This window comes from Canis lupus, chromosome 6, assembly GCF_011100685.1.
Source record: "Canis lupus familiaris isolate Mischka breed German Shepherd chromosome 6, alternate assembly UU_Cfam_GSD_1.0, whole genome shotgun sequence".
NCBI lineage: Eukaryota > Metazoa > Chordata > Mammalia > Carnivora > Canidae > Canis > Canis lupus.
Genome location: NC_049227.1, coordinates 38,767,731 through 38,793,811, shown reverse-complemented (window position 1 = coordinate 38,793,811; position 26,081 = coordinate 38,767,731). Strand labels below are relative to the sequence as shown.

Genomic DNA, 26,081 nt, shown 5'->3' with positions numbered 1-26,081 from the left:
TTTTCTATTCTTCCCCTGTCCTCCTTTGTATTGCTTTGATTTTTCTTTTCTTTCTTTTCTTTCTTTCTTTTCTTTCTTTCTTTCTTTCTTTCTTTCTTTCTTTCTTTCTTTCTTTCTTTTTTTGTAAGACTGTACCACTTTTACAAACATAAAGTGATTACTCTTAAAAACTGAAACGTGTGGGGCATGTAGGTGGCTCAGTCAGTTGGGAGTCTGCCTTCAGCTCAGGTCGTGATCCTGGGGTCCCCGCTCAATGGGGAGTCGGCTTCTCCTCCTGCCATTCCTCCCAGTGCATGTTCTCTCTCTCAAATAAATAAAACCTTAAAAAAACCACACAAAAAAGAAAAAAGAAAAAAAAAAAAACCACACAAAAAAACTGAGAGGTGTTCCTTAACCTATATGTTTATAAAGGATATGAAAGTAGAAGCCTTCAGTGTCAAACAGGGTGGGAAGTGGGTCCATCTTCCTTTGTGGGAGGAGCTCACGGGAGCCATTCTCGTGGTTTAAAACCCTTTGAAGACATGAAGTGCATTTGACTAAAGCATTGCACCCATAGGAAAGCTAGCTTCAGAAATGATTAGGAACAGTGGCCGAGATTTATAAATATTTACATGCAGGTGTCGTGGGTTTTCTGTTTTTAAGTGGGCTCCATGCCCAGTGCAGAGCCCAATGTGGAGCTTGAACTCACAACCTAAGATCAAGACTTGAGCTGAGATCAAGATTTTTTTTTTAAGCATAGTTTTTATAGGGCAGCCCGGGGGGCTCAGCAGTTTAGCACCCCACCAACTGGGTCCTTGTTTGGTTTTTAAATATACTTATATGGAGAAGCCTGGGTGGCTCAGAGGTTTAGCTCCTGCCTTAGGCCCAGGGTGGGATCCTGGAGACGCCGGATCAAGTCCCGCGTCGGGCTCCCTGCAAGGAGCCTGCTTCTCCCTCTGCCTGTGTCTCTGCCTCTCTCTCTCTAGCTATGTCTCTCATGAATAAATAAATAGAATTTTAGGGCAGCCCCGGTGGCGCAGCGGTTTAGCGCCTCCTGCAGCCCAGGGTGTGATCCTGGAGACCCGGAATCGAGTCCCACATCAGGCTCCCTGCATGGTGCCTGCTTCTCCCTCTGCCTGTGTCTCTGCCTCTCTCTCTCTAGCTGTGTCTCTATGAATAAATAAATAAAATCTTTAAAAAATTAAAAATAAAATAAAATTTTAAAAAGCATAGTTTTTATAGAGTAAATGTTGGTTTATTAGACTTGTGATCATTTTTCACTTATGTTGTGGGTGCTACCACCAATGTATTTTTTTTTCTTTTTCTTATTCTCCAAAAAAGTTGTAGAAAGCCAAAGGGGATATTTTATTTTTACTTTTTTTTCAAAGCCGATATTTTAGATATCACTAAGATTTTTACTTCCCTTATGCAAACAAGAATAATTATGGAGAAACTGAAGTATTTCTAATGGGTTCTAAACGTAACCACAATCCAGGGCTTCGTGTATCTCGTAGCCTACTGTATGTTGGATGCGCCTAGGGACACACTAGAGCATCAACCCTTGTCGCCCCGGGTGACAGTGTAGGCGATCACCATCAGTTTTAACCTTCTTACACATTTTCTTTGCTACCCTTTTCCTATCATGTTGAAATCAGAAAACAAAATTAATAAGTGTATTTTTTTTATTTTAAAAAATATTTTATGTATTTATCTGACAGAGAGAGAGCATGAGCAGAGGGAGCATCAGAGGGAATGGGAGAAGCAGGCTCCTCACTGTGCAGGGAGCCTGACGCAGGACTCGATCCCAGGACCCCAGGATCACAACCTGAGCTGAAAGCAGACGCTCAACTGACTGAGCCCCCCAGGCACCAAGCAGCCCCCGCCCCCACATAAGTGTATTTATTTATTTATTTTAAATATTTTATTTATTTTTAATTTATTTATTTATGATAGTCACACAGAGAGAGAGGCAGAGACACAGGCAGAGGGAGAAGCAGGCTCCATGCACCAGGAACCCGATGTGGGACTCGATCCCAGGTCTCCAGGATCGCGCCCTGGGCCAAAGGCAGGCGCCAAACCGCTGCGCCACCCAGGGAATCCCTAAAGATTTTATTTATTTATTCATGAGAGACACAGAGAGAGAGGCAGAGACACAGGCAGAGGGAGAAGCAGGCTCCTTGCAGGGAGCCCCACGTGGGACTCGATCCGGCGTCTCCAGGATCCCACCCTGGGCCTAAGGCAGGAGCTAAACCTCTGAGCCACCCAGGCTTCTCCATATAAGTATATTTAAAAACCAAACAAGAAAAAAAAAAAACAAACAAACAAACAAGGACCCAGTTGGTGGGGTGTGTGGACAAGTGACATTTTCTCAGGCTTATGGAAGAAGCTCTGTAGATGCAGATTCAAGGCACCTGCCTGCCACCAGACTGCTGCTGTGTCACTTCCAAGGACAAATGCCAGGGCTGCCACTATTAGCGACAGCAGAATGCTACCAAGATTTCGGAATAGGATCCCAGAAGGTGGTGCTTCAGGGTCTTCCAAGAGCTGAAAAAAAAGCTATTTCGTTTTTTGGACTCTAGACCTGCTAATAACCAGTCAAGGGGGAGGGCAACACGATGTCATTGTCAGGCAGGAAGGCTTAAGAAGGGGACTCCCTGCCTGCCCTTCCCCAGGGAGGTCCCTGCAGGAGGCAAAAGAACAGAGCCCCAGGATGTCAGCACCCTAAACTCTGGAGACTGAGCACGTCACTCTATGCCGCAGGTGTGGTGGAGCCAACAGCGTGACATGGGGACATTATCCTGGGTTGCCCAGGTGGGACCCGTGTCATCACAGGGGTCCTTCGAACTGGAAGGGGTCAGAGGTCTGAGCGATGCCACCTGACAAGGCCATGCAAGGGAACGGATGCAGGAAAGAGGAAATGAGAGAGCCACACGGTAGAACCAAGGCGTCGGAGCCACGTTTCTACTCCTGGAAAGCCAAGAAGTCGGTCAGGAGTGCTGGGGGGAGGGCAACGAGTCCGAGGCCCGAAAGTCGCCAGCAACCCCTGCCCCCCGGGGCTGCATGGTGGCCTGGGAGGCAGCAGGTGTCCCGCTGACCCCAGCTCGGGGCATGAGGCGGCCCTTGCCATCCCTGTCTACACAGGGGTGCCGACACCGCCCGCTGCTTGGGGAACCAGACGAGCCAACATGTGAGGGGATTAGGACAAAGCCCAAAGCCGGGCACTGGCTGTTGTCGGTAGCCCAGGCCACCGGCCACCCTGCTCATCCCCATCGTCATCATCACCATCTGAGCCCAGCGGGCAGAAGAGAGCACCAGGCAGAGCCAGGACTGTGGCACTCCTCCTCTGCCTCCCCCCCACCCCCGGGTGGCCCAGGCCCCCTCCTCGCCCCCTGCATCCCCTCAGCTGTGGCTCCCATGCGTACTCCACGGGGTGTTATTTCCACACAGTATTAGACTTTATTTGTAAAGGGACTGTGTGATCTCAGACTTCGGGGAAAGTTAAACTGGTCTTGGTCGCAGGACCTTTCAGGCTTTGATATGCCGAGATGCATTAAAAATCTCCAAGGGGAGGGATCCCTGGGTGGCTCAGCAGTTGAGCGCCTGCCTTCACCCCAGGACGTGATCCTGGAGACCCAGGATCGAGTCCCATGTCGGGCTCCCTGTGTGGAGCCTGCTTCTCCCTCTGCTTGTGTGTCTGCCTCTCTCTCTCTCTCTCTCTCTCTGTCTCTGTCTGTGTCTGTCATGAATAAATAAATAAAATCTTTAAAAAAAAAATCTCCAAGGGGACCTACAGTGGGTAGCATTCCCCAGAGTGATCCTGGAGCCCTCCCTTTGGGGGAATTTCACAAGAGACCTGTGAGCCAGCCGCTGCCCCCCGGGACCTGGCAGTTCCCCGGGTCCCTCCCTCTCGCAGGAGCCCCTCATCTCACACCCACCCTACACCTTATGGGGCAGATTTTTCTTCCATCAAATCTCAGGGCTTTCGGCACCTGTCTGCCATGTGCCCCCTCTGACACAAGGGAGCACTGCTGAGCTGCAGGCTCCCTCCCCAGCGGCCCAGGGGCTCCCCTAGAGGGGCGCAAGGGCACGGGGCTGAACCAGCAGGCACCTGAACACGCAGCAGACTTAAGGGGCCTGAAACTATGTTTATTTCCCCCACTTACTCATACTTGTTGGGGACCCCGGCCCCCCCGCCTCTGTGGCCGCAGCCCCATTCTGTGTCTCTCCACCCAGGAGGCCTCTCCCTTACAGAGCCGAGGATCCGCATCCACGTGTGGGCCTGTGCACAGAGCAGACTGGCCTCCTCTGCACGTGGGAAGCGGGCGGTTGCTGGAAGTTTGCACACAAGCAGCCTAGGGCTGCTCATTCCCAGCCCGACAAACTCTGCTGCCCCCAGACAGCAACTTAAGATAACGGGGGAAATGGGTGTCATTGCGCGGCCAGACTTGTTTGTAAAGTACAAATAGCTTTACGGTGATTCTAAAAAGCATGCGTTCTCCTTAGAAAACAAAAGTCAACGAAAGGAGCAAGAAGAAGAAATGGTTAAGGATCACCAGAACCACACTTTGACGCAATCTCATAATATTGGACATTTAGGTTGCTGGCAGATGGCATTCAAAACGACACCTTTGGGGCACCTGGGCAGCTCTGCGGGTTGAGGGTCTGACTCTTGATCTCAGCTCAGGCCTTGAGCTCAGGGTCAAGAGTTCTAGCCCCCAGGTGGGCTCTGCACTGGGCGTGGAGTCTCCAAGACAAATCTTGACTCCAGGCTAAAGATGTCCTGGAAGATGAAAGTTCTGGGTTTAACTCTCCGTGAACTCGATCACAAGGGAAGGCCGCCCTCTGTTGGGCCCCGGGATGCTAGTCCCTTACTGCCCCCCAGCTTCCAGCTTCCTCCCCAGACGGGCCTCCCTGGCCCCCCAGCACGTGGTCCCCCGGGGCAGGACCCTCAGCTGTGCACCAGCGGCCACGGCGGCAGCGGCGGAAGGCCAAGCAGGTGCCCTGGTCAGTGCGGGGTCCCGGCGCGGCCTGCGCCTCTAGGAGGGTGGTGGGCACCCACTCCGGCGGGCGGGCAGTGGCTCCAGCAACAAGGGCACGTGGCTGCGTAGTCTCTGCTGGCCCTTGGGGACCCCTCGGGACGGAGGGCGGGGTAGGTAGGGCGAGACCAGCTGGTGGGAGGGCTGTGAGGGGCGAGGGTCTCAGGCCGGGAGGGGGAACATCCTCCACCAAGGGAACAGCACCTGCAAGGACCTCAGGTCTGACAAGAGCTGGCCACACAAGGGCCACGGGACGGCGTGCGTGGAGCCTTGCAAGGGTGAGGGGCCCAGCCGGGCCAGGAGCCCCGGAGCCCCAGGAAGCCAAGGCAGGGTTCAGTGCCCTTGCCTGCTGGGGGACGGGAGCCCCTCCAGCGCAGGGGGAGCGCAGGAAGGAGCAGAAACAGGGTGCCCACACAGGGCCCCTGAATTGGTGAGGCAGTGAGCGCCCTGCGGGGGCCTCTCTGCCTAGAGGGGAGAACTTTGGTCTTGTTCGTGGTGGCACCGGCGACTGACCACTCTCCCCATTCGAGGAAGCAGAGCCCCCCTTCTGGCCTCCCCCCCCTGCAGATCACAGGTGCGCAGGTGGGTTTGCCCCGGGGATGCAGAGGCAACCCCTGTGATTTCCCACCTGTGATTTCCCACGGGCTTCGGCGGGACTGTGCCTCCCTTGCCCGCAGCGGGAACCTCCTCACTGGGGCTTCTTGCTATCACCCCCCAAATAAACTTCCCGCACCCCGGTCCTGGCCCCAGGCCGGCCTCTGGGAGACAGAGCTCAGGCCTGAGTGGCTGGCATGTGTGGTGGGGCCCACCAGCTAGAGAAGTGGGGAGGTTAGGATATTTCCTCCCCGCACCCCTGCTCCAGTCCTCCTGGGGCCCCAGGGGCTACTAATGTCTTCCCATAAAGGCTCGTTCTTTCTTTCTTTCTTTCTTTCTTTCTTTCTTTCTTTCTTTCTTTCTTTCTTTCTTTCTTTCTTTCTTTCCTTCTTTCTTTCTTTCCTTCTTTCCTCCTTTCTTTTCTTTCCTTTCTTTCCTTTCTTTCCTTTCTTTCTTTCTTTCTTTCTTTCTTTCTTTCTTTCTTTCTTTCTTCTTTTTCTTTTTTTGTTAAGATTTTATTTATTTGAGAGAGACAGAGCAAGAGCAGATGGAAGAGGCAGAGGGAGGAGGAGAAGCAGGCTCCCAGCTGAGCAGGGAGCCTGACTCGGGGCTCAATCCCAGGTCCCTAAGATCATGACCTGAGCCGAAGGCAGACACTTCACCAACTAAGCCCCATAAGTTATCTTTCTGTCTGAACTAACTGGAGAAGGTTCTGGGGTATGCAACCCAGACCTGCATGGTCAGACAGCTGGAGCAAGGGTTGCCAGTCAGGGAGTGGTCCTAGGGTGACTGGGAGGGTGTACAGGGAGCCACCTGGGGCCACAGAAGGCTCTGCAAAGCATAGACTCCAACATGCAACCCTGTTTATTTAAAAAGGAACAGTTGGGGGAACCGGGCCTGGCTCAGCAGACGGCCCCAACTCTCAGGGGCTCTGCTGGACTCAGGCCAGCTACAGGAGGGAGGCAAGCCAGAGCAGAGGGAGGAGCAGCTGCAGGCAGGGGGCTGGCCTCTGAATGCTGTTGCGGGCCATGAGCGTCCTGATCCACTTGAAGTGCCTACTGACGTTGGTGTAGACACCAGGCCGGTTGGGCCTACCACAGCCGGATCCCCAGCTCACGATTCCAACCTGAATCCACAGCCCTCTCTTCTCACAGGCCAAGGGTCCGCCTGAGTCACCCTGGGGAGCAGTGCAGATGAGCCAGGCCTGGGGTGGGGCCGGAGGGGCCAGTGGAGAGGTGGGGCCGGCAGGAGGGACTGTGGAGCTGGGCAGACTGGGTGCAAACCTGCCCCCTACCCCAGAAGTGAACAAGCCTCAGTTCCTGCATCTCCAAAGTGGGGCGATAGTCTCTACCCTCTGGGGTGGACACAAGGACCAAATGAGGTGCAAGGAGACAGTTCACTCTCAGGCCTGGGGCTGGGGTGGTGGGAGGCCAGACCCCCAAAACCCCTAGTTGGGGCAGGGAGGAGGACTCACAAAGCAGGCGTCCTGGCCACCGAGGGGGTTGCCAGCACAAACCATGTCTCCCCAGATGTCACGGCGGAAAGTCGGCTGTGCGTAGAGGTAGTTACAGATGGCAGTGTTTATGATGCCGACCTGCACTTCCTGGAGGACGTAGGGGGATGGCAGTGCTGCCGGGGGTGGAGGGGACAGAGAAAGATGGCACCCTGAGCCTCTCCTCTGCCATCTGGTTGGGAGGAATGGCACAGGCCATGGGGTGCGGGAAAGGGTCCCTGGGGCCAGCAGCCAGCATCTGTGGGGTCGGCACGCTGCCAGAGCCCCTTCCTGAGAGCCGGCCTCCCCGTCTGCAGCAAGCGCAGGGCAGCCCTCCCAAGCCAGCACCCTGGGCAAGGGGGGGGGGGAGCCTGCACAGGTGGAACAGCCCAGGAGCCTTCCTCTCCTCACACAGGAAGTGCTTCCAGAGCCACAGGCCAGTGCTTTAGGATGTGCTCTCAGGGCTCCCAGGGCCGCCTAGGATGCAGCACCATCATCACCCACTTCCAGGTAAGGGAAGATTCAGGGGGAGTTGGGCCCTGGCCGCTCCCCCGCGGAGCACCACAGAAGTGCCAGAGCCTCTTGGCTCACACCCATTCAGCCCTTTCGGCCAGGGGAGGTCTGCGGGGGGGGGGGGGGGGGGGGGTGCACAGTAGCCAGCCCCTTGCAGGGACAGGACCCTAATTCTAGAGGAAGGCAGGGCTAGCCCTGATTCCTCTAGCACCTGCTGCCCCCTGCTGCCAATTCCAGATTGTGACCTTAAGGACACCCACCCAGGGAGCCCTGGCTTCCCCACTGACTCTCTCTGGGGCCCTGGGGCAATTTCCATGTCTCTCTCACTTTCCTCATTTATGAAGCAGATACAAAAATGTTCCCAGCCTCATCCATAGGTAAGGCCCAGAAGGAAAAGAGACCTCACGCTGCTCCTTCCTTGGCCTTGAGAGCCTGGAACAGTGCCAGGCAAGCAGCACGCATGCCAGGAGCTTCATTTGTCGTGACTGCTGTGTGAAGGGGCTGCAGGAACAGGCCGGGCCAGGGAGCAGTGGATGGGGCAGCTCCAGACCCAGGGCATCTCTGGGGAGGCTGTGCCCAGCAGTTTCAGGGAGTTCATGGGGAGATACACAGGTGGCCCTTCATGCTGGCCCAAGGCCCCCTGGAGTGGGATGGGGAGCTGAGGATCATGAATGGCTGGAGATTGCAAGGATAGAGGAATGGGCAAGGAGTTAGTGCAGGCAGATGAAGAAGGGACGGGAAAGCCAGGGTCAGGGTGCTGAAGGCCGAGTGCACACCCTGGCCGAGGTGCAAAGAATGCTTGGCTAAATCAATCAATGCCGAGGCCTTCTGAGGCCATGCCACAACCCCAACAGCCCTGCAGCCTGGGGAGTGCAGCCCCGGTCCAGCTGGCCTCCCTTTCACTGGGGCTTCTGGCTCACAGTGTCTGGATGGGAGAGGGAACTGGGCGCAGGAACAGGAAGTCCTGTCCTTTCAGGGGGAGCAGCAGCAGACAGCAGGGGAGCAGACAATGCTGAGCTGCCCCCAGGAGGGACCCAGCTGCGCACAGACCCAGGTGGGGGCTGCTGAAGCTGGTGTGGGTGGAACAGATGGTGGAACATAAGGTCCCCCTGTGTACCCCCACACTTGCCCCCAGCCTCACCCTGATTTTCCTGGATGTCCCCCCAGCCAGTCACCCAGCAGTCGGTCCGGTTCTGGAACTCGGAGGAGGAGATCATAACACAGATGGGCTGGACAAACTTATTGTAGGTGACAGAGGAGGATAGCTTTAGCAGGGCGATGTCATAGGATGAAGCCCCCAGGTACATGGGGCTCAAAAAGATCTCCTGCACACTGTACCGGTTGTAGTAAGCCTGAAGATTCCAGATAGATGGGGCGGAAGACAGCTCGCCAAACTGGACTGACCACTCAAAGGGATCATTGTACCTGACCAGGAAAGAGAGAGCAGTCAGGGAGCTTTAGAGAGAGCAGGGTCCCTGAGCACACCTGATGTCTTAGGGACTGGGGGCAGCCGGGTACCTCCCCTGGGGCCTGATGTGGCCCCTCAACCAGCCTGTCACGTCCCACCGCTGTCCTAAAAAGAATGAACAGATGCACAGGACCAAAGCTGGTGGCATCCAAATAGCTGCCTCCACCTGGGGCCACAGGCCAGGCTCTGTGACCAGCACTTATCTGCCTCCTTCCACCTCCTGGTACACCTCCGTTGGGAGGTGGGATGAGGAAGGGGATGGCTGGCGCTGCTACTTGGGAGAAAAGCCAGAAAAGCACAACACAAAAGTGTGTGTGAATGTTCTGAAGAACATTCTAGAAGATGGAGAACAGGGTTTTCCTCACATGGCTGCAGCCAGGCCTGTGGCAGAGGGGCACCCGAGGGTCGCATCTGCACCGGAAGGGCACACAGGCCCCCTCCCGCCCATCAGCCGGCCGTGCCCCCCGACTCACTTGTCGAAGCAGTGCGCGGCCGTGAGCACCCAGCGGCGGCTGAGCAGGCTCGCCCCGCAGTGGTGGGAGCCCCACAGGCGCAGGCTGCCCTGCCAGGGCCAGCGCCCCAGCTGCGAGTCCTTTCCACCCACGACGCGCGTCGAAACAGTTCGTTGGCCACAGGGCCCTGCGACGGACAGACGGACAGATGGATGGACAGACGGACGGAGATACAGGCGGCTGAGCCCGTGGGCGTGAAGGGCAGGGGCTCCCGGGACGGCGGGCGTCGGGGGTCCCGGGGCGGGGGCCTCCCGGGGCCTGGGGACTCTCCCCGCGTGGTCCGCGCCCGCCCCCGCCCCCCCCACCCGGGCCCGGCAGTTACACGTGAGCAACGACGAGTTCTCGAAACCTGGGGGGGTGGGGCGGGGAGAGAGGAGACGGTGAGGCGCCCCCCGCGCTCGGTGGTCAGGGGTCAGGACCCGCGGGCAGCTGGTCCCACGTCCCGGCGCCTTACCTGCGAACAGCTGGTCGCGGTCCTGAAACTCTGGGGGGGGGGTGGCGGGTGAGCTCAGCCCCGCCTGCACGCCCCCCACCTGCAGGGCCCCCGCCTGCACTACCCCCGCCCCCCCTCGACCCCCGCCCGCCCCCGCGGGGCTCACCCTGCCTCCCGAGCTCCGCTAGCACCAGCAGCGCCGCCAGCGCCAGCAGCGCCCCGACGTGCGCGCCCATGGCCTCCTCTCCAGCCTCCTGCGCCGCCTCGGCTTCCGCCCGCTGGGGCGGCCCGGGGCGGCCCCTGGGGGAGAGGGAGCGCCCGCCACGCCGCCCGCGCCTGCCCCCAGCCGGACCTCTGGGGGTGCGGGGGTGCCGGGGTGCGGGGATGCGCGGCCGTCGGGGAGCGTCCGGCCTCCTGGAGCCGGCTTGGCCCTGCCCCTCGGCCTGAGCCCCCAGCCTCAGCGCGCGCCCCAACGGTCCTGTCTGCGGCGACCCCGGGGTCCTGGCGGCCCCCGCCCACCCCCTCCTGCGGGAAGGTCCAGGCTGGCCCACAGCCGGGTTCCCGGGACTCCCGTGGGAATACAGGGACAGCAGTTGCGTGGCTCTTCAGTTGAGCATCTGCCTTCAGCCGAAGTTGGGGTCCCAGGATCGAGTCCCACATCGGGCTCCCTGCAGGGAGCCTGTTTCTCCCTCTGCCTGTCTCTCTCTCTCTCTGTGTCTCGTGAATAAATTTTAAAAATCTTAAAAACAAAACAAAACACAGGGACAAGTCCTGTAGGTGCACTTGGGGCCGGGCCTATGGGGCTCCTGCTGAAGCAAGGGTCCCCCACGGGAGCCAGAGGAGGATGGCCTGGTTTTGACCACCTGGAGGGCACCTACCCCCTCCAGGTCTGCGGCTCCCAGCTGGCGCCGCCCACCTGCACAGGGCCCGCAGCCAGCTTTCCTCTTCAGTGGAGCCAGTTGCAGGGCACAAAGTCACCAAGTTGGCTCTTCAGTTACAGGTGTGAATGGGACAACTGAACTGGGGTCTCCAGGACACCCACAGAGTCACGATTCACCAGAACCCACAGAACTCTTGGAAGCTGTTCTACTCAGGGTTGTAGCTCACTACAGTGGTACAGGGAGCATCAGCAAATGACAAAGGTACAGGGGATAGGTCCAGGAGAGCCAGGTGGAAGCTTCTAGCTTCCCCTTCACCATGGAGTCAGATGGGTGGAGATCAGTTCTCCCAGCAATGACGTGTGTTGACACTCGTGAAGTATGGCCAGCCAGGGAAGCTCACATGAGCCCAGGGGCCTGGGGGTGCTATTATGGGGCTTCCATCATGCAGGCACTGACAGCCCACATGGCTAACCTTAGTTCACAGACATGAGCCCCTCCAGAGGCCCTGAGGATGTGGGTGGCCCCAGGTGGTATTCCCGCTAACTCTCTAGAGGCGCACACAGCTCCAGGTCTACAGAGACACAGTTTTCAAGCAAGACATTCCAAAGGCTCAGGGGTGATTCCCTAGGAGCTGGTCAAGAGCCAGCCCCTTCTTCAGACCGCGCAGCGTGGGAACGTGCTAGGCCTGTTCAGCGAGCCTGTTATGAACCCACAGCAACCAAGACAAAGCAACGCTTGAGGAAAGTCTGTACATGCACCAGAACCATCTATTCGAATAAAATGAGCTGTCTTCAAAGAAAACCAAGACATTCCATTGAATAGCTGACGACTTGGAAAATCCCAGCTGGTACGTCCTCAGAAAGTTCCTTGAGGGTATTTGTAAACACCACACAAGAATTCCTACCCAGGAAAGGGGCAATCAGAGAACTAGAGGGCAGACACTAGACGCTGCTTAGAGAAATCCTTGGAGGCAAGGGCTGAATACTAAAATGGAGGTAACTAGAGGATGAACTGGCAATTTTTTTTTTTAAGATTTTATTTATTCATGAGAGACACACAGACAGAAGGAGGCAGAGACACAGGCAGAGGGAGAAGCAGACTTCCTGCAGGGAGCCCGACACGGGACTTGATTACAGGACCTCAGGATCAAGACCTGAGCCAGAGGCAGACGCTCAACCAGTGAGCCAGCCAGGCGCCCCTACAAGAAGTTTTTTAAGTAATAAAATTAAGGGTTGAGAGAAGACAAGACGAGGCGGAGCTCTAGACCACCCGTCAGGTGAGCCGACTGGCAGACCGGCAGGTGTGTGCCTTGTGTCGCAGCTAGATGCTCCAGGTGTGTCTGCAGCAGCGTGCACTGGCTGGCCCGCCAAATGTGCGGGCAGGTGGTCTCCCCTCCGCATCCTAGGTCTCTAACACAAGCTCAGCAGTAACAAGGGATGGGGTGAGCCTGCATGGAGGAAGAGCAACGTGACGTCACCTCTGAGTCGAATGTTGCCTTGTCCGCTCAGGCTGCTATGACAAAATGCCATAAAGTAGGTGCGTGGCCCATAAACAGCATTTCTTTCTTGTGGTTCCTGGGTTGGAAGTCTGAGGTCAAGGTTTCAGGTGAGCCTGCTTCCTGGTTCACAACTGGGCCCTCACATAGCAGAAGGGGTGAGGGAGCTCTCTGTGTCTCCGAGGGCACTGATCCCACTCACGAGGACTCCACCCTCCTGACCTCATCACCCCCCAGAGGCTCCACCTCTGAACACTGGGCTTCAACAGATGGATTTTGACAGATGAACGTGGCGGCGGGGTGGGCATTCTGATCACAGCACAAGCCTGTGCATATATTTTTCTTTTTTAAGATTTTATTTATTTATTTGACAGAGAGCACAAGCAGGAGAGCTGCAGAGAGAGAGGAAGAAGCAGACTCCCAGATGAGCAGGGAGCCCAATGCGGGGCTCAATCCCACAAACCCCCGAGATTACCACCTGAGCCAAAATCAAGAGTCAGACCTTTAGTTTGCCTTCGACCCAGGGTGTGATCCTAGAGTCCTGGGATCGAGTCCCGCATCAGGCTCCCTGCATGGAGCCTGCTTCTCCCTCTGCCTGTGTCTCTGCCTCTCTCTCTCTCTCTCATGAATAAATAAATAAAATATATATATTTTTTAAAAAGTCAGGCGCTTAACCAATGGAGCCACCCAGGCACCCCAGGGCTAAGAGTCTTAAGAATGAAATACAGGAAAACTTCACATTGACCCAAGTTACAAGCCACCAAAAAGCTATGAGGCCTTTATGGCACTGACAACAGAGCTTTGAAATACATAAAGGAAAAAAAAAGTTCTAAACGCTCAAGATATAAATAAATTCACATTCTTCTCAGAAATCAAGAGATCTGGCAAGTGGAAAAAGCAGTAACACCAGAGTATCTGCTGAAGGTGATTTTGGCCTAACTCAAGGATGTGAGGCTGCTCCGAGATCCACACACCCTCCAGGGGAGTGAGTGCTCTGGAGGGGAGGCTGCCCCTGGGCTAGGTTGACGGGGCACCAGAAAGGATGGGTACTTCTTGAGAAACGGAGAAAGCGGGAATCAGGGAAGATCTCCCGCACCCCTCCGTCCCCCTGTGCCCAGGGCTGGGCAGCTCTGCTTTCTGGGCCACAGGTTTTCCAGACGCAAGGCCAGGCCAGGCCAGGCCGTCCAGGTGCTTGCTATTTGTGGTCAGGCAAAGACACCAGGGTGTCTGCTCCACCTCCTTGAATAATGGGTCCCCTCTCACTTCCTGGGCATCCTGGCCCCATCTTAGGACCTTCAGAGCCCCGGGGCGGAAATGAACTGCTTAGGCAGCAGAGTAGAGTGTGTCCTAGGTGCCAGTTCCAGCCCCTCTGCCCCCGGGCCCCCCCGCACTGTGGCACAAAGTAGAATTTCTGGCTTCGTCACCTGTTGGGCCTTGGGCAAGTGGTTCAACCACAGGAGTCTGGCTTCCTGTGCTGTAAGATGGGGGTCGTACTAGCTCCTGGGGAATCAGTTGGGAGGTACACGGCCTGGCTGATGTGGGGCCGCTACATGTGGCCGTCAGTGGTGTGGGAGGCTGGTGCTAGGAGGCCAGGGCCAGGGAGGGAGGGTCCCCAGGGTCTTGCCTAAGATGTGGAGGAGACCCAGGATCCTGTGCCCAGGAGGAGTGGGAGCCAGGCGAGGCGTGGAGGCGTCAGCCCCGCCCTGAGGCAAGCCCCGCTCCTGGGCTGGACTGCAATCATCCCCTGCTCCTCAGTCTGAGGACTCTGGCCCCGGAAGTGGTGGCGGGAGCACACCATGGAGCTGGCCCTCACTGCCGTCCTGCTCTCCCTCCTCCCCGTGGCCCTCCAGGAGAGCACCCCCGCTCTCCCATCCGGCAGCTCCCTGATGAATGAGATAGACCTGGATGCAGGTAGGACAAATACCGGGGTGGGGAGACAGTGAGAGCCTGAGGTTTGCGGGCAGATAAAGAGGAGGAGATCCTCCCAGCCCCATCCCTTATGGCCTGAACTCAGGCAGGTGCGCTAAGGAGCCCAGGCTCTCAATCAGACACTCCCAGGCTGCTGCACCTACACCGCCTCCACCAGGCAGGTGCCGATGACGTGGCACACAGAGTGCTGCAGACCCTCCCGGGAGCCCGGGGCCAGCGGCCCACCACCTCCCTGTTCCTGCCGCGCCTGGAAAGCCCATCCAGGCCCCCAGCTCCCACTTCCCTCAGCTCAGCTGCCCTGTCCCCCCACCCCGGGTCACCAAGCCCTGCCCTCCAGCAGGAATTCTTACAAAGAATTCCACCTCGTGGAGCCCAAGAAGAAGAGACCAGATGCCAACCCATGAGTGGTAGGGATAAATGAGGCCGGGTCTGCAGGGCCCGAGGAGCCCAGAGGGGACCACCTATAACCGGCCCATGGACTCCTCCTGCAGTGTGTGGACGCCCACGTATGACAGGCCGCATCGTGTCAGGGCAGGATGCCCAGCTGGGCCAGTGGCCATGGCAGGTCAGCCTGAGGGAGAATGGAGAGCATGTGTGTGGGGGCTCCCTGATTGCTGAGGACTGGGTGCTGACTGCGGCCCACTGCTTCCACCAGTGAGTATCTTCTGGGAGGGCACAAGTATGAGCCCCGGGGGGAGCCAGGACCCGCCCTTCCCCACCAGCACCCTTCCTTCCCCATTTGAACCACAGCCTTCCACCCATCTGGAATTAGGTGGCATAAATATCCTCCTGGGGGGTCACTTATCCACCCAGGATGGCCTCTGCCCTCAAGCCTGTCTCACACTCACCAAATAGAGGAGGTGGTCGCATCTTTGCAGGGGTGTCTTGAGGAATAAACGGGGTACTCTTCGTTTCTGGTGTGCACTCAGCTTGTAAAGTTGTCCGTCTATAAAACAACAAGTTGTCCGTCTGTAATGTTAGGACCCTCAAATCAAGACGGTCCCTGGCCCCCACCCGGGAGACCCTGGCACAGCCTCCGTGACCCCCTGGACTTCCCCACCTCCAGGAACCAGCCCCTGTCTTCCTACGTCGTGCTGCTGGGCTCCATCTCCTCCTACCCTCAGGCCGATGAGCCCCAGGAGTTCCAAGCCGTGGCCCAGTTCATCATCTACCCAGATTATTCGGAGAAGCTCGGCACTGGGGACATCGCCCTAGTGCAGCTGGCCTCACCGGTCAACTTCACTGACCTCATCCTTCCTGTCTGCCTCCCCAAACCCGGAGACCCCCTGGGTAATGGCACCTGGTGCTGGGTCACCGGCTGGGGAAACATCGCCGCGAATCAGCGTAAGGACACAGGGAGCGTGGTGGGGGGTGGGGGGTGGGGACCAGTGTGGGCGGGGCCTCCCTGGCCAGCAGCACCGGCCACCACACTCACACAGGATGGACCCGGAGCCTGCACACCGGGATGGGCGGAGCACAGGGGAGCCGGTGAAATACCGGGACCTCCCTCGGATAAGCAGCCTGCGGCCCCAGACCCCCTCCCGGGCTCCCCGAAGGCTCCAGCGGAGGATCCTCCAGGCTCCTTCCAGCTTCTGCTGGCTCCTGGCAATGCTTGGTGTCCCTGGGCTGGTGGCCCCAGCCTGCCCCCATCTTCACCCGGCCTCTCCCCTGGGGGTCTGCGTGTCCTCTGCTTTTCTGTCTTGCCTGGATCCAGGATGACTTCACCTTGACTAGTTAAATTGCGAAGGCCCTCTTCCCACAAAAGTTCACCTTCTGAGGTGTGGGTGCATATGAGTCTTTGAGAGGCACTCTTCAGGCCATTTCTGGCCACAGCCTGGGAGGGCTGAGAAGAGTAGGGTCATCTGCTGAAAGTGACTTGCCCCGGGTCTTGGCTCGTGCCCCTCGGTCCCTTGTGTGTCCAGCTCGCCCCACTGCCTGGTCACCGGGAGGGCAGCGCCACACCTTGGAGCAGGTCCTGCCACAGGAAGGAAGGGAACAGCTTTCCCTTTCCTTAAAGATTTTATTTATTCGTGAGAGACACACAGAGAGACAGGCAGAGACACAGGCACAGGGAGATGCAGGCTCCCTGCAGGAAGCCCGACACGGAACTCGATCCCAGGACCCTGGGATCAGGACCTGAGCTAAAGGCAGACACTTAACCGCTGAGCCACCTAGGCGTCCCTCCCTTTCCCTTTCTGAGTGGGCTCACCGCGCTACCTCGGCCTTGTGTCAGGGCTTCCTGAACACCAATGCGGGACCCTGTTCGTCGAGCAGCAGAGGAGGGCGTGCAAAACGGCAAGAAACGGCTTCTTGTCATTAGTTCATCAGAGTGTGTGCAAGAGAGTAGGGACTGGCCAGCTGAGAGCCAGGGGATGGTGCCGTCCCGTCTGAGTGCCGCTCTGCTCCCCACCCAGCACTCCCTCCACCCTTCACCCTGAAGGAGGTGAACGTACCCCTCATTGACACCCAGACCTGTGATGCCTACTACCAGGAGAACTCTAACAACCCCAGCCAGGAGCCCATCATCTTCGAGGACATGCTCTGTGCCGGCTTCGAGAGTGGCCAGAAAGACGCCTGCGGGGTGAGCAAGCAGCCCTGATGGGGGCCAGGGTCTCCCAGTGCCCATTACCCCCTGGGGACTCCCCAGGGCAGACACGCTCCCTGTCACCCCCCCCCGGGACCCCCTAGGGCAGACCCACTCCCTGTCACCCAGTGACACCCCCCCCCAAAGACCCCCCTTCCAGGGCAGAGGAGGACAACATTGTTTTAAATACAAGAGTCAATTCAAATAGAAAAACAATCCCTTTAAATACATCATACCAACATGATCAGAATATGAAATATTTCAAAAGTGCTTAAGCAAACTGTGACCATATCCCTTATTCCTAAAGCTTTTATTTTGGGGCCAGAAATGTCTTTTTTTCTTTCCCAAAAATAACACTCAGGGCCTCTGAGCAAATTATCCTGAGGAGCAGGTCACTTCTAGGCTGCATTGGTTTCGTCTTTGACTGCTCTTCATCACATGCCCTATTAGTCTTGTTTAATCACAGAATTTTTTCATCAAAACCAAAGCAAACAGCATGAGTAGCAACACAGAAGTGTTCCTCAGAACCCCTACTCTGAAATGCACGGTTTTATTTAAAGAATGCGGTATTCCCATCCCACAGCTTGTCCCACGTGTCAGGGATTTTGCCCCAAATTCCCAGGCCTCTGCTGCCTTCCAGAAACATCCAGCTCACCAATCCTCCATCCACTAGACCTAGCCAACAGGCCTGAAGAGAGGTTGGTGGGCATAGGGAGGCCCTCGTGGAAGGAGGGAAGACGAAGCAGGTGGCCCTACACTCCTGGACTCCTTTGTCCCTAGGGCGACTCTGGAGGCCCCCTGGTCTGCGACGTTGGAGTCTGGACCCAGGCAGGCATAGTGAGCTGGGGATATGACTGCGGCCTCCCTAAAAGGCCAGGAGTGTACATCAACGTCAGCGTCTACACCACGTGGATTACCAGCCAGATCCAGAGCTCAGCCCAAGGCGTCAGAGCCTTCTTCCCCGCCAGGCTGTTGGTTCTGATCCCGCTGGGGGCTGCCCTGGCCGCCGTGGGGCTTGCCTAACCGGGCAGCGGGCCCTGCGGCCTCAGCCTCTGCGTTGTAGACCCTCCGCTGCTGGCCTGCGTCCTGCAAGAAACCCCTCCCCAGACCCTCCGTGGCTGGCTGCCTTCCGCCAGCCTCCCCGGCCCCTGCCTGCCCCCCATCCCCCCACTTCAGACCCCACGACCTGGGACCCATAGGCCTCAAGGTGCCCTCAGCCTCCCTGCCAACTTGGGAACCCCTGGGGACAGAGCCTGGTTGTCCTGCCCCTCACTCACCATCCAAGTCCGATTCCCAGGTGCACCTGCACTCGGGGACTCCTCTGGGGGCTTGGGGGACCCTTGGAACTGGGCTTTCAAGTCCCCAGTGCTGGGCTGGTGCCTTTGCGGGCCTGTCTACCTGAGAGGCAATAAACGCAAGCTGGCGGGCAGAAGGGCATCGCTTCCTCGCGGGCCGAGCCGCCCCCCGCGCCTCCGGACCCCAGAGGCTGTCCGCGAAAGCATCTCCCATTCCCGGTTTTTCAGACGGGGAGACTGAGGGCTTCAAGCTCCAGGGCTTGCCCGAGCACAGTCACATGGCAGCCCTGTCCCTAGGTTCAGTGGGTGGCACAGCAACACCCTGGGGGCGCGGCAGGGCTGGCAGTGAATCCGTCCACCTCAGGTGTGAACCTGGAAGGCTCAGAGCCGGGCCGAGCTCGCCGGCCATCCTCTCCCTCTTTCCCCAGCTTGGCTCTCCAGGAGCCTGGAACCTGCTGGAGATGTGTGAGCCAGCCGGCAGCGGGAGGAGGGAGCCCAGGTTGGGTCCTAGGGCGACGGTTTCCATCGGGTGGGACATGGGGGGGGCAGGCGGCAGGCTGAGCCCCTTCTGGGACAGGCGCCACCCCGCCTATGCCTGGCTCTCCCACCCACAGGCGAGCCGAGTGGTCACATCCTCAGCGGCCCCCTCGGCCCCCAGGCAGCAGGCTGAGAAACCTTCATCCTCTGAGCACCGCCCCCACCGCCCCTGCAGCGCCTTCTCCAGTGTCCCCTGTCCCTGCAGCCGAGGCCACCCAAACCCCACACCCCTCCCTCTCTGGAGGCTTCTCTGGATGCACAGGGCCTGGGTGTCCCCGTCAGGGCTGTCTCCTGGTGGCCAGGTAGCTGAGGACCCCCAGCCCCAGCCCCCGGGCCTCTCTGGGCGGCGGGGAGCAGCTGTGCAGGCAGGATGGGGGCGGTGGCTAAGGACGGCCACGAGCCTGGAGCCCCAACTGTTAGAGCGTGAGCCCCACACCGCAGCCCGCCCTGTGGGAGACAAGCATGTGCAGGATCTCCGTGGTCATCTGGCACTCAGACCGCAGCTACGGGCTGACACCAGGGTCATCGCTGCTGTCACCACGCCCCCCAGGCCCCAGATGCTGCTCGTATCCAACATGTGCCAGCCAGAGCAGTGTGCTGGGTAGCCAGCCGGGCACACCAGGGGGAGGGTGAGCACAAGTAAGCACAGACATGAGCTCCAGCTGCTGCCGTCCACCGTCTGTGGGCACCTCGAGGGGTGGCAGCCGAGTGTGGTGGCACAGATGAGGGAGAGGAGGACATGCTACCTCCTCACCCACCTGGAGGGATCTCAGTGACCTCCCTGAGCCTTGCGCACCCTGTCTGAGGATCCCCAAGAGCTGACGTCCCCTAAGGAGCTTGGAGGGGCCACCTCCTGCCCCCCCCCGCCCCCCGTGCTCCTCCACACTGCTCCTCCTGGGCCAGGATACCTGGAGGGCCCTCTGGGATGGCTGCGATGGGGCCCGCCAGGGCCAGAGCCCCCCACCCTGGGAGATGCTCTGCCTCCCTCCTTCTCTTCTACCTTTTCTCCTTCCCCCTTCCTTCCTTGCCTCTCCGTCCACCCTTAATTCCACATAGCTTGTCATGTGGGGGCAGTCCACGGCCAGGTGCACATGTGACCGAATGAGATCATTTTGGATATGGCTGACTTCTTGGGGGGGCCTGGGGCATGGAGCTTGCTGGAGATGGGAGGGGGGCCGGGCAAGCTTTGCTGAGGGGTCACCTTAGCACAAGACTGGACGGGCTGTGGAGCAGCCTCGGGAGAGGAGTCGGCAGGGAGAGCCCGCCCCCCCTGAAGCAAGCTTGGAGTTCAGGAGGAAGAGGAAAAGACAGCTTGGGGGGGGTGCTGGGGGGTGCTGGGGGGCAAGGGAGAGGTGGTCAGAGGGGCTGTTGTGGGCTGCGGGAGCCTGGACCCTTTGTGGCAAGACCTCGGCTTGAGCGACCCTCTGGGCCGCAGCTCCCCGAACAGCTTCAGGATGTGGTGGCTGGCACGGTGTCGCCGGCAACCAACGTGCCACACTTGGCCCAGACCGTAGGAGCTCACAGGACACTAGCAGGTTACAAGTGCTGTGGTGCCAAAGGCCACACCGGGGGACCACTTTAGGGAAAAATCTTGCCCCCTTGCCATGCCTGGGGACCCAGTCCCTACCCAACCATGGCCTCCCACACGCCCCATCTGTCCCGAGTCCACCTGCCTGAGCCCCTCACTCTGCAGGTGATGGGGGTGAGCACGCCAGTGTGTGAAGCCAAGGGGGCCAGCTTCATGGTCTGGAGAAGGTTCCAAGGTCACCAAGCACCGAGTGCCTCTCACAGGCATCTCCTTCAAGGTGCCCTGGGTCAAGGACACCCTGAGGACCTCTCTCGCCTGCTCCTCCAGGTAGGGACCGCGCTCTGGCTGCTGCTGCCTCTAGCACCTGATCCCTTGGCCACTCACCCCTGGGGCGTTGTGGGGCAGGGCTCCCACTAGTGCACACCGAGGGAGACTCCCGCAAGCCCACACTGGCTCTCCTCTGGCTGGGCAGACCTCAGAAGGCAATCGCTTTGCAAATCCTCCCCCATCCGCGCTAATGCTCAGGACACCGAGAGGGCCATCGAGAGGGCACAACCCCCCACACTCCAAGGCGCATTGAGGGAGTCACTGGTTACAGGGACGCTGGGATGGAGGACCTCATGGTGTCCGTGAAACCGCCTTGAGGTTTCAACTCCAAAATTTACCTCGGAGGAAGAGGAGGAGGAAGAGGAAGGGGGCTGGGGGCAGCCTGGGTTGGGCGGGAGCAGCCCGGCGTGGGCTCAGGGAGGGGCTACACCTGACGCCATCATCTCCCCCAACAAAGAAACGGATCTTCTTTTCCTGGCTCGGCCCCATACCGCCCGGCTGAGCGCGCCCTCAGGAGGACTTGTTCCTGTGTTCCCACGGGAGTCCCGGGGACCCGGCTGTGGGCCAGCCCGGCCCTTCCCGCAGGAGGGGGTGGGCGGGGGCCGCCAGGACCCCGGGGTCGCCGCAGGCAGGACCTTTGGGGCGCGCGCTGTGGCTGGGGGCAACTGCCCGAGGGGAAGGAAGGGCCAAGCCGGCACCGGGAGGACATCGGCTGCACCCCCGCACCCCCAGAGGTCCGGCTGGGGGCAGGCGCGGGCGGCGTGGCGGGCGCTCCCTCTCCCCCAGGGGCCGCCCCGGGCCCCCCCAGCGGGCAGAAGCGGAGGCGGCGCAGGAGGCTGGAGAGGAGGTCATGGGCGCGCACGTCGGGGCGCTGCTGCTGGCGCTGGCGGCGCTGCTGGTGCAAGCTGAGCTCGTGGGGGCGGGCGGGCGTCGAGGGGGGGCGGGGGTCTTGCGGGGGGGGGGCGGGGGCCCTGCAGGTGGGGGGCGTGCTGGCGGGGCTGAGCTCACCCGCCCCCCGCACCTCCCCCAGAGTTTCAGGACCTCGACCAGCTGTTCGCAGGTAAGGCACCGGGATGTGGGACGAGCTGCCCGCGGGCCCTGACCCCCCACCCCCGACCACCGAGCGCGGGGACGCCTCACCGTCTCCTCTTCCCCCGCCCAGGTTTCGAGAACTCGTCGTTGCTCACGTGTAACTGCCGGGCCGGGGGCGGGGGGGGGGGGGGGGGGGGGGGGGGAGCCGGCGCGGACCACGCGGGGAGGGTCCCCAGGCCCCGGGAGGCCCCCGCCCCGAGACCCCCGACTCCCGCCGTCCCGGGAGCCCCTGCCCTTCGCGCCCGCGGGCTCAGCCGCTGTCCATCTGTCCGCCTGTCCGTCGCAGGGCCCTGCGGCTTCCACAAAATCCAGCTGCGCACGTGGTGGGTGGAAAGGACTTGGAGCCGGGGCAATGGCCCTGGCAGGGCAGCCAGCTCCGGGGGAGGCACCAGCACTGCGGGGCAAGCCTGCTCAGCTGCCGGGTGCTCAAGGCCATGCACTGCTTCCTCAAGTGAGTCGGAGGTGGGGGCCCGGTTCCACCCGCTGGGGTGCCCCTCAGCCCCAGGCCAGGCTGCAGCCACGTGAGGAAAACCCTGTTCTCCATCTTCTAGAATGTTCTTCAGAACATTCACACACACTTTTGTGTCATGCTTTTCTGGCTTTTCTCCCCAAGTAGCAGCGCCGCCATCCCCTTCCTCATCCCACCTCCCCACGGAGGTGTACCAGGAGGTGGAAGGAGGTGGGTAAGTGCTGGGCACAGAGCCTGGCCTGTGGCCCCGGGTGGAGGCAGCTACTTGGATGCCACCAGCTTTGGTCCTGTGCATCCGTTCATTGTTTTTTAGGACAGTGGTGGGAGGTAACAGGCTGGTTGAGGGGCCACATCAAGCCCCAGGGGAGGCACCCGGCTGCCTCACCTCCATGTCCCCAGAGGCCTCAGATTCTAGGACTTTGGACTATCTTCTCTGGGCCGTCATCATTTCTGCACTGGACACTTCAGGCCATGAAAGGAACTCTGTTGTTGTTGTCCAGGGTGCACCCTAGTAGCACCTGAAGCAGTCTCCCCTCAGGAAGTGAGCCCCAGGTGTGCTCAGGTGGCCCTCCGTTCTCTAAGGACTCATAACTGCTCTTTCCTCCCTTGCCAGGCACAGTGATCCCTTAAAATGGACGGCCCATATTGGTGAGCTGTCTTCTAGGCCACATTACTGGAAACTGTGGACCTTCTACCATCGTTACAGGGTGAAGGATATTATCATATACCCCCAATTTGAGGGGACTTCACTCAACGACATCGCCCTGCTGAAGCTGTCCTCTTCTGTCACCTACAATAAGTATATCCAGCCCATCTGTGTTATGATCTCCTCCTCCAAGTTCCAGAACCAGACCAACTGCTGGGTGACTGGCTGGGGGGACATCCAGGAAAATCAGGGTGAGGCTGGGGGCAAGTGAGAGGTGCACAGGGGGTCTTATGTTCCACCATCTGTTCCACCCACACCAGCTTCAGCAGCCCCCACCTGGGTCTGTGCGCAGCTGGGTCCCTCCTGGGGGCAGCTTAGCATTGTCTGCTCCCCGGCTGTCTGCTGCTGCTCCCCCTGAAAGGACCAGACTTCCTGTCCCTGCACCCGGTTCCTTCTCCCATCCAGACACTGTGAGCCAGAAGTCCCAGTGAGAGGGAGGCCGGCTGGACCGGGGCTACACTCCCCAGGCTGCAGGGGCTTGGTAATTTTGGGGGTGGGCTTGTCAGAAAGGTCTCAGGTGTTTTGGGGTTTTTTTATTTCAGATTTAACTCACAACACATAAAATTCACCATTTAAAAATGTGCAACTGTGCAATTTAATACATTCATGGTGTATAACCATCAACGTTGTCAAGTCTCACAACATTTCCATCGCTCCCCAAGGAGACCTGACAATCAGTGAGCAGTGACCATGTCTTACCCTTTCCTTCCGGCCTTTGGCAGCCACTAACAAGCTTTTTGTCCTTATGGATTTATCTATTCTGGCTATTTCATGTAAATGGATTCATACACTCTGTGGCCCTTTGGTTACTTTCATTTAATGCAGTGTTTTCAAAATTTGTCCATGTTATAGTACATGTCGGAATTTCGTTCCTTTTTTTTTTTTTTTTAAGGTTTTCTTTATTTGTTCTTGAGACACACAGACAGAGAGAGGCGGAGACACAGGCAGAGGGAGAAGCGGACTCCATGCAGGGAGCCTGATGTGGGACTTGATCCCAGAATTCCAGGATCACTCCCTGAGCTGAAAGCAGACGCTCAACCACTGAGCCACCCAGGCGTCCCTAAATACCTCTTTTCTTTTCTTTTGTGTATATACCTAGGAGTACAACTGCTGAATCATGTGGTAATTCCATATTTAACTTTTTGAGGAACCAAGAAGCAGCATTCCACAATAGCTGCACCATTTTACATTGCCATCAACAATGAATGAGGGTTAGAATTTCTCTTCTTCTCAATACTTGTTATTTCCATTTTTTTCCATACTAGTGGATGTGAAGTGGTACCTCATTGTGGGTTTGATTTGCATTTCCCTAATATGACAGTAATACTGAGCATCTTTTCATGTGCTTTTTGGCTATATGTAGATCTTTCCTAGATAAATGACTATTCAAGGCCTTTACTTATTTTTACTTAAATATTTTATTTATTTATTTGACAGAAAGAGAGAGAGCACAGATAGGCTGAAAAACAGGCAGAGGGAGAGGTAGAGGCAGGCCCCCCACTGAGCAGAGAGCGCGATGCAGGGCTCGATCCCATGGCCCTGGGATCATGACCTGAGTTAAAGGCAGATGCTTAACCAGTTGAGCTACCCAGGCATCCCTACCCTCATCTTTTGATAGTTTGATGAAAATATATCTCAGTGTGGATTTCGTTCTGTTTATCCTATTTGGAGATTGTTCAGCTTCTTCTGGATATAGATTCATATCTTTTAACAAATCCGTGGCATTTTCAAGCTGGATGCTGCAGGTGTAGTATATTAATCCTAAACCGCCTCAGTGTGTTTATACCCCACCCCCTGCAGCCCTGTGCATGCTGTGGCTAAGGGACCTCCCCAGTGGTTCAGGCAGGGGCTGTCATCTCCCTTCTACAGAGAGGGAAACCGAGTGTCAGCTGTCCATCCATTGGATCCTTCTGCGATGTTATTCATCACCCACCATGAGCAGGGTGCTGGGCTGGCACAGAAGAGTCCTCGAGAGTGATGTCCCCGGCTCTGTGGGTTCCCCAGGGACTTCACCCCTGTCCCAGATGGCAGAGGAAGGGCTAAAGGCTAAAGTCGCCGTCTCTCTCTCTCTCTGTCACCCCCAACCCTTGGCAGCTCTACCGCCTCCTTAGAATCTCCAGGAAGTGCAGGTCTCTATCATAAACAACTCCAGGTGTGACTACCTGTTCCAACAGCCCAGCATCCTCAGTTACAACCTCAATGACATGATTTGTGCTGGCTCCGAGGATGGTAGCCGTGATGCCTGTAGAGTGAGTGCTCCAGCCCCAACAGCGCCTTGCTGGAACCAGGCACCACCCCTCCGGACCTGGAGCCTGGGAGCAACCACTGTGATGCTCATCAACCCCCCTTAGCATTTATTTGTGAGAAAAAGCAGAAGGCCTTAGTTATCCAGGCTGGGAGACAAGCATTGTTTTGCATTAATTGTACCTCCTTTTATCCTCACCTGAAAATGGGGGGGGGGGGCAGACAGAGACTATTGCCCCACTTTGCAGACGTAGAAACTGAGGCTTGTTCACTTCCGGGGTGGGGGGTAGGGTTTGCACCCAGTCTGCCCAGCTCCACAGTCCCTCCTACTGGCCCCACTTCTCCACTGGCCCCTCCGGCCCCACCCCAGGCCTGGCTCATCTGCACTGCTCCCCCAGGTGACTCAGGCGGACCCTTGGCCTGTGAGAAGAGAGGGCTGTGGATTCAGGTTGGAATCGTGAGCTGGGGATCCGGCTGTGGTAGGCCCAACCGGCCTGGCGTCTACACCAACATCAGTGCATATTTCAACTGGATCAGGACGCTCATGGCCCACAGCAGCATTCAGAGGTCAGCCCCCTGCCTGCAGCTGCTCCTCCCTCTGCTCTGGCTTGCCTCCCTCCTGTAGCTGGCCTGAGTCCAGCAGAGCCCCTGAGAGTTGGGGCCATCTGCTGAGCCAGGCCCCGTTCCCCCAACTGTCCCTTTTTTATTATTTATTTATTTATTTATTTATTTATTTATTTATTTATTTATTTTTATTTATTTATGATAGTCACAGAGAGAGAGAGAGAGAGAGAGGCAGAGACACAGGCAGAGGGAGAAGCAGGCTCCATGCACCGGGAGCCCGACGTGGGATTCGATCCCGGGTCTCCAGGATCACGCCCTGGGCCAAAGGCAGGTGCCAAACCGCTGCGCCACCAGGGATCCCTGTCCCTTTTTTAATAAACAGGTTTGCATGTTGGAGTCTATG

At 58.0% G+C, this 26,081-nt stretch overlaps 3 protein-coding genes and 1 long non-coding RNA gene across 7 annotated transcripts; 2 read left to right on the top strand and 2 right to left on the bottom strand.

The window, feature by feature from the left end:
* Positions 1–6,450: 6,450 nt before the first annotated feature.
* On the bottom strand, positions 6,451–10,464 carry LOC479874 (testisin). The gene is made up of 7 exons (XM_038540678.1): positions 10,194–10,464; positions 10,049–10,078; positions 9,917–9,943; positions 9,556–9,721; positions 8,756–9,039; positions 7,084–7,238; positions 6,451–6,786 (listed from the first exon to the last, which is right to left on the bottom strand). The coding sequence occupies exons 1-7, from the start codon at positions 10,261–10,263 to the stop codon at positions 6,559–6,561; spliced, it is 960 nt and encodes a 319-aa protein (XP_038396606.1). The 5' UTR covers positions 10,264–10,464; the 3' UTR covers positions 6,451–6,558.
* Positions 10,465–10,820: 356 nt separating this feature from the next.
* Positions 10,821–18,345, top strand: LOC490054 (serine protease 33-like). 2 transcript variants are annotated; one of them, XM_038540675.1, is made up of 6 exons: positions 10,821–11,755; positions 13,273–14,314; positions 14,824–14,986; positions 15,399–15,676; positions 16,747–16,913; positions 17,697–18,345. In XM_038540675.1, exons 2-6 carry the CDS (start codon positions 14,200–14,202, stop codon positions 17,937–17,939), a joined length of 966 nt encoding a protein of 321 aa, XP_038396603.1. In that variant the 5' UTR covers positions 10,821–11,755; positions 13,273–14,199; the 3' UTR covers positions 17,940–18,345. The 2 variants fall into 2 exon arrangements, with proteins under 2 accessions (XP_038396603.1, XP_038396604.1); XM_038540676.1 differs by lacking the exon at positions 10,821–11,755 and having other exon boundaries at positions 13,147–14,314.
* Positions 12,012–21,809, bottom strand: LOC111096324. Its single transcript, XR_005360969.1, has 4 exons — positions 21,744–21,809; positions 18,194–18,314; positions 15,181–15,278; positions 12,012–12,355 (listed from the first exon to the last, which is right to left on the bottom strand). It is a non-coding gene; the product is annotated as an uncharacterized LOC111096324 (long non-coding RNA).
* LOC106558941 (testisin-like) lies at positions 21,563–25,945 on the top strand. Of its 3 annotated transcripts, XR_005360968.1 has the most exons (7): positions 21,563–21,663; positions 21,982–22,146; positions 22,778–23,061; positions 23,970–24,081; positions 24,965–25,119; positions 25,513–25,681; positions 25,884–25,945. XR_005360968.1 is itself a non-coding variant. In XM_038540679.1 (6 exons), exons 1-4 carry the CDS (start codon positions 21,677–21,679, stop codon positions 24,979–24,981), a joined length of 582 nt encoding a protein of 193 aa, XP_038396607.1. In that variant the 5' UTR covers positions 21,632–21,676; the 3' UTR covers positions 24,982–25,119; positions 25,513–25,681; positions 25,884–25,945. The 3 variants fall into 3 exon arrangements, 1 of the variants encoding a protein (XP_038396607.1); XR_005360967.1 differs by lacking the exon at positions 23,970–24,081; XM_038540679.1 differs by lacking the exon at positions 23,970–24,081 and having other exon boundaries at positions 21,632–21,792.
* The last annotated feature ends 136 nt before the right edge of the window (positions 25,946–26,081 follow it).

What these genes read in the sequence shown, in the direction of transcription:
- LOC479874 (XM_038540678.1), bottom strand. Translation starts at nt 10,263, where the DNA reads ATGGGCGCGCACGTCGGGGCGCTGCTGGCGCTGGCGGCGCTGCTGGTG. An exon ending in AGCGGAGCTCGGGAGGCAGG is followed by an intron (nt 10,079 to 10,193) that starts GTGAGCCCCGCG and finishes CCCCCCCCCCAG; the next exon opens with AGTTTCAGGACCGCGACCAG. An exon ending in GTGGCCAGGACGCCTGCTTT is followed by an intron (nt 6,787 to 7,083) that starts GTGAGTCCTCCT and finishes ACTGCTCCCCAG; the next exon opens with GGTGACTCAGGCGGACCCTT.
- LOC490054 (XM_038540675.1), top strand. Translation starts at nt 14,200, where the DNA reads ATGGAGCTGGCCCTCACTGCCGTCCTGCTCTCCCTCCTCCCCGTGGCC. An exon ending in TGAGATAGACCTGGATGCAG is followed by an intron (nt 14,315 to 14,823) that starts GTAGGACAAATA and finishes CTCCTCCTGCAG; the next exon opens with TGTGTGGACGCCCACGTATG. An exon ending in GCCAGAAAGACGCCTGCGGG is followed by an intron (nt 16,914 to 17,696) that starts GTGAGCAAGCAG and finishes CTTTGTCCCTAG; the next exon opens with GGCGACTCTGGAGGCCCCCT.
- LOC106558941 (XM_038540679.1), top strand. Translation starts at nt 21,677, where the DNA reads ATGTGGGACGAGCTGCCCGCGGGCCCTGACCCCCCACCCCCGACCACC. An exon ending in GAACTCGTCGTTGCTCACGT is followed by an intron (nt 21,793 to 21,981) that starts GTAACTGCCGGG and finishes TGTCCGTCGCAG; the next exon opens with GGCCCTGCGGCTTCCACAAA. An exon ending in GCCATGCACTGCTTCCTCAA is followed by an intron (nt 22,147 to 22,777) that starts GTGAGTCGGAGG and finishes CTCCCTTGCCAG; the next exon opens with GCACAGTGATCCCTTAAAAT.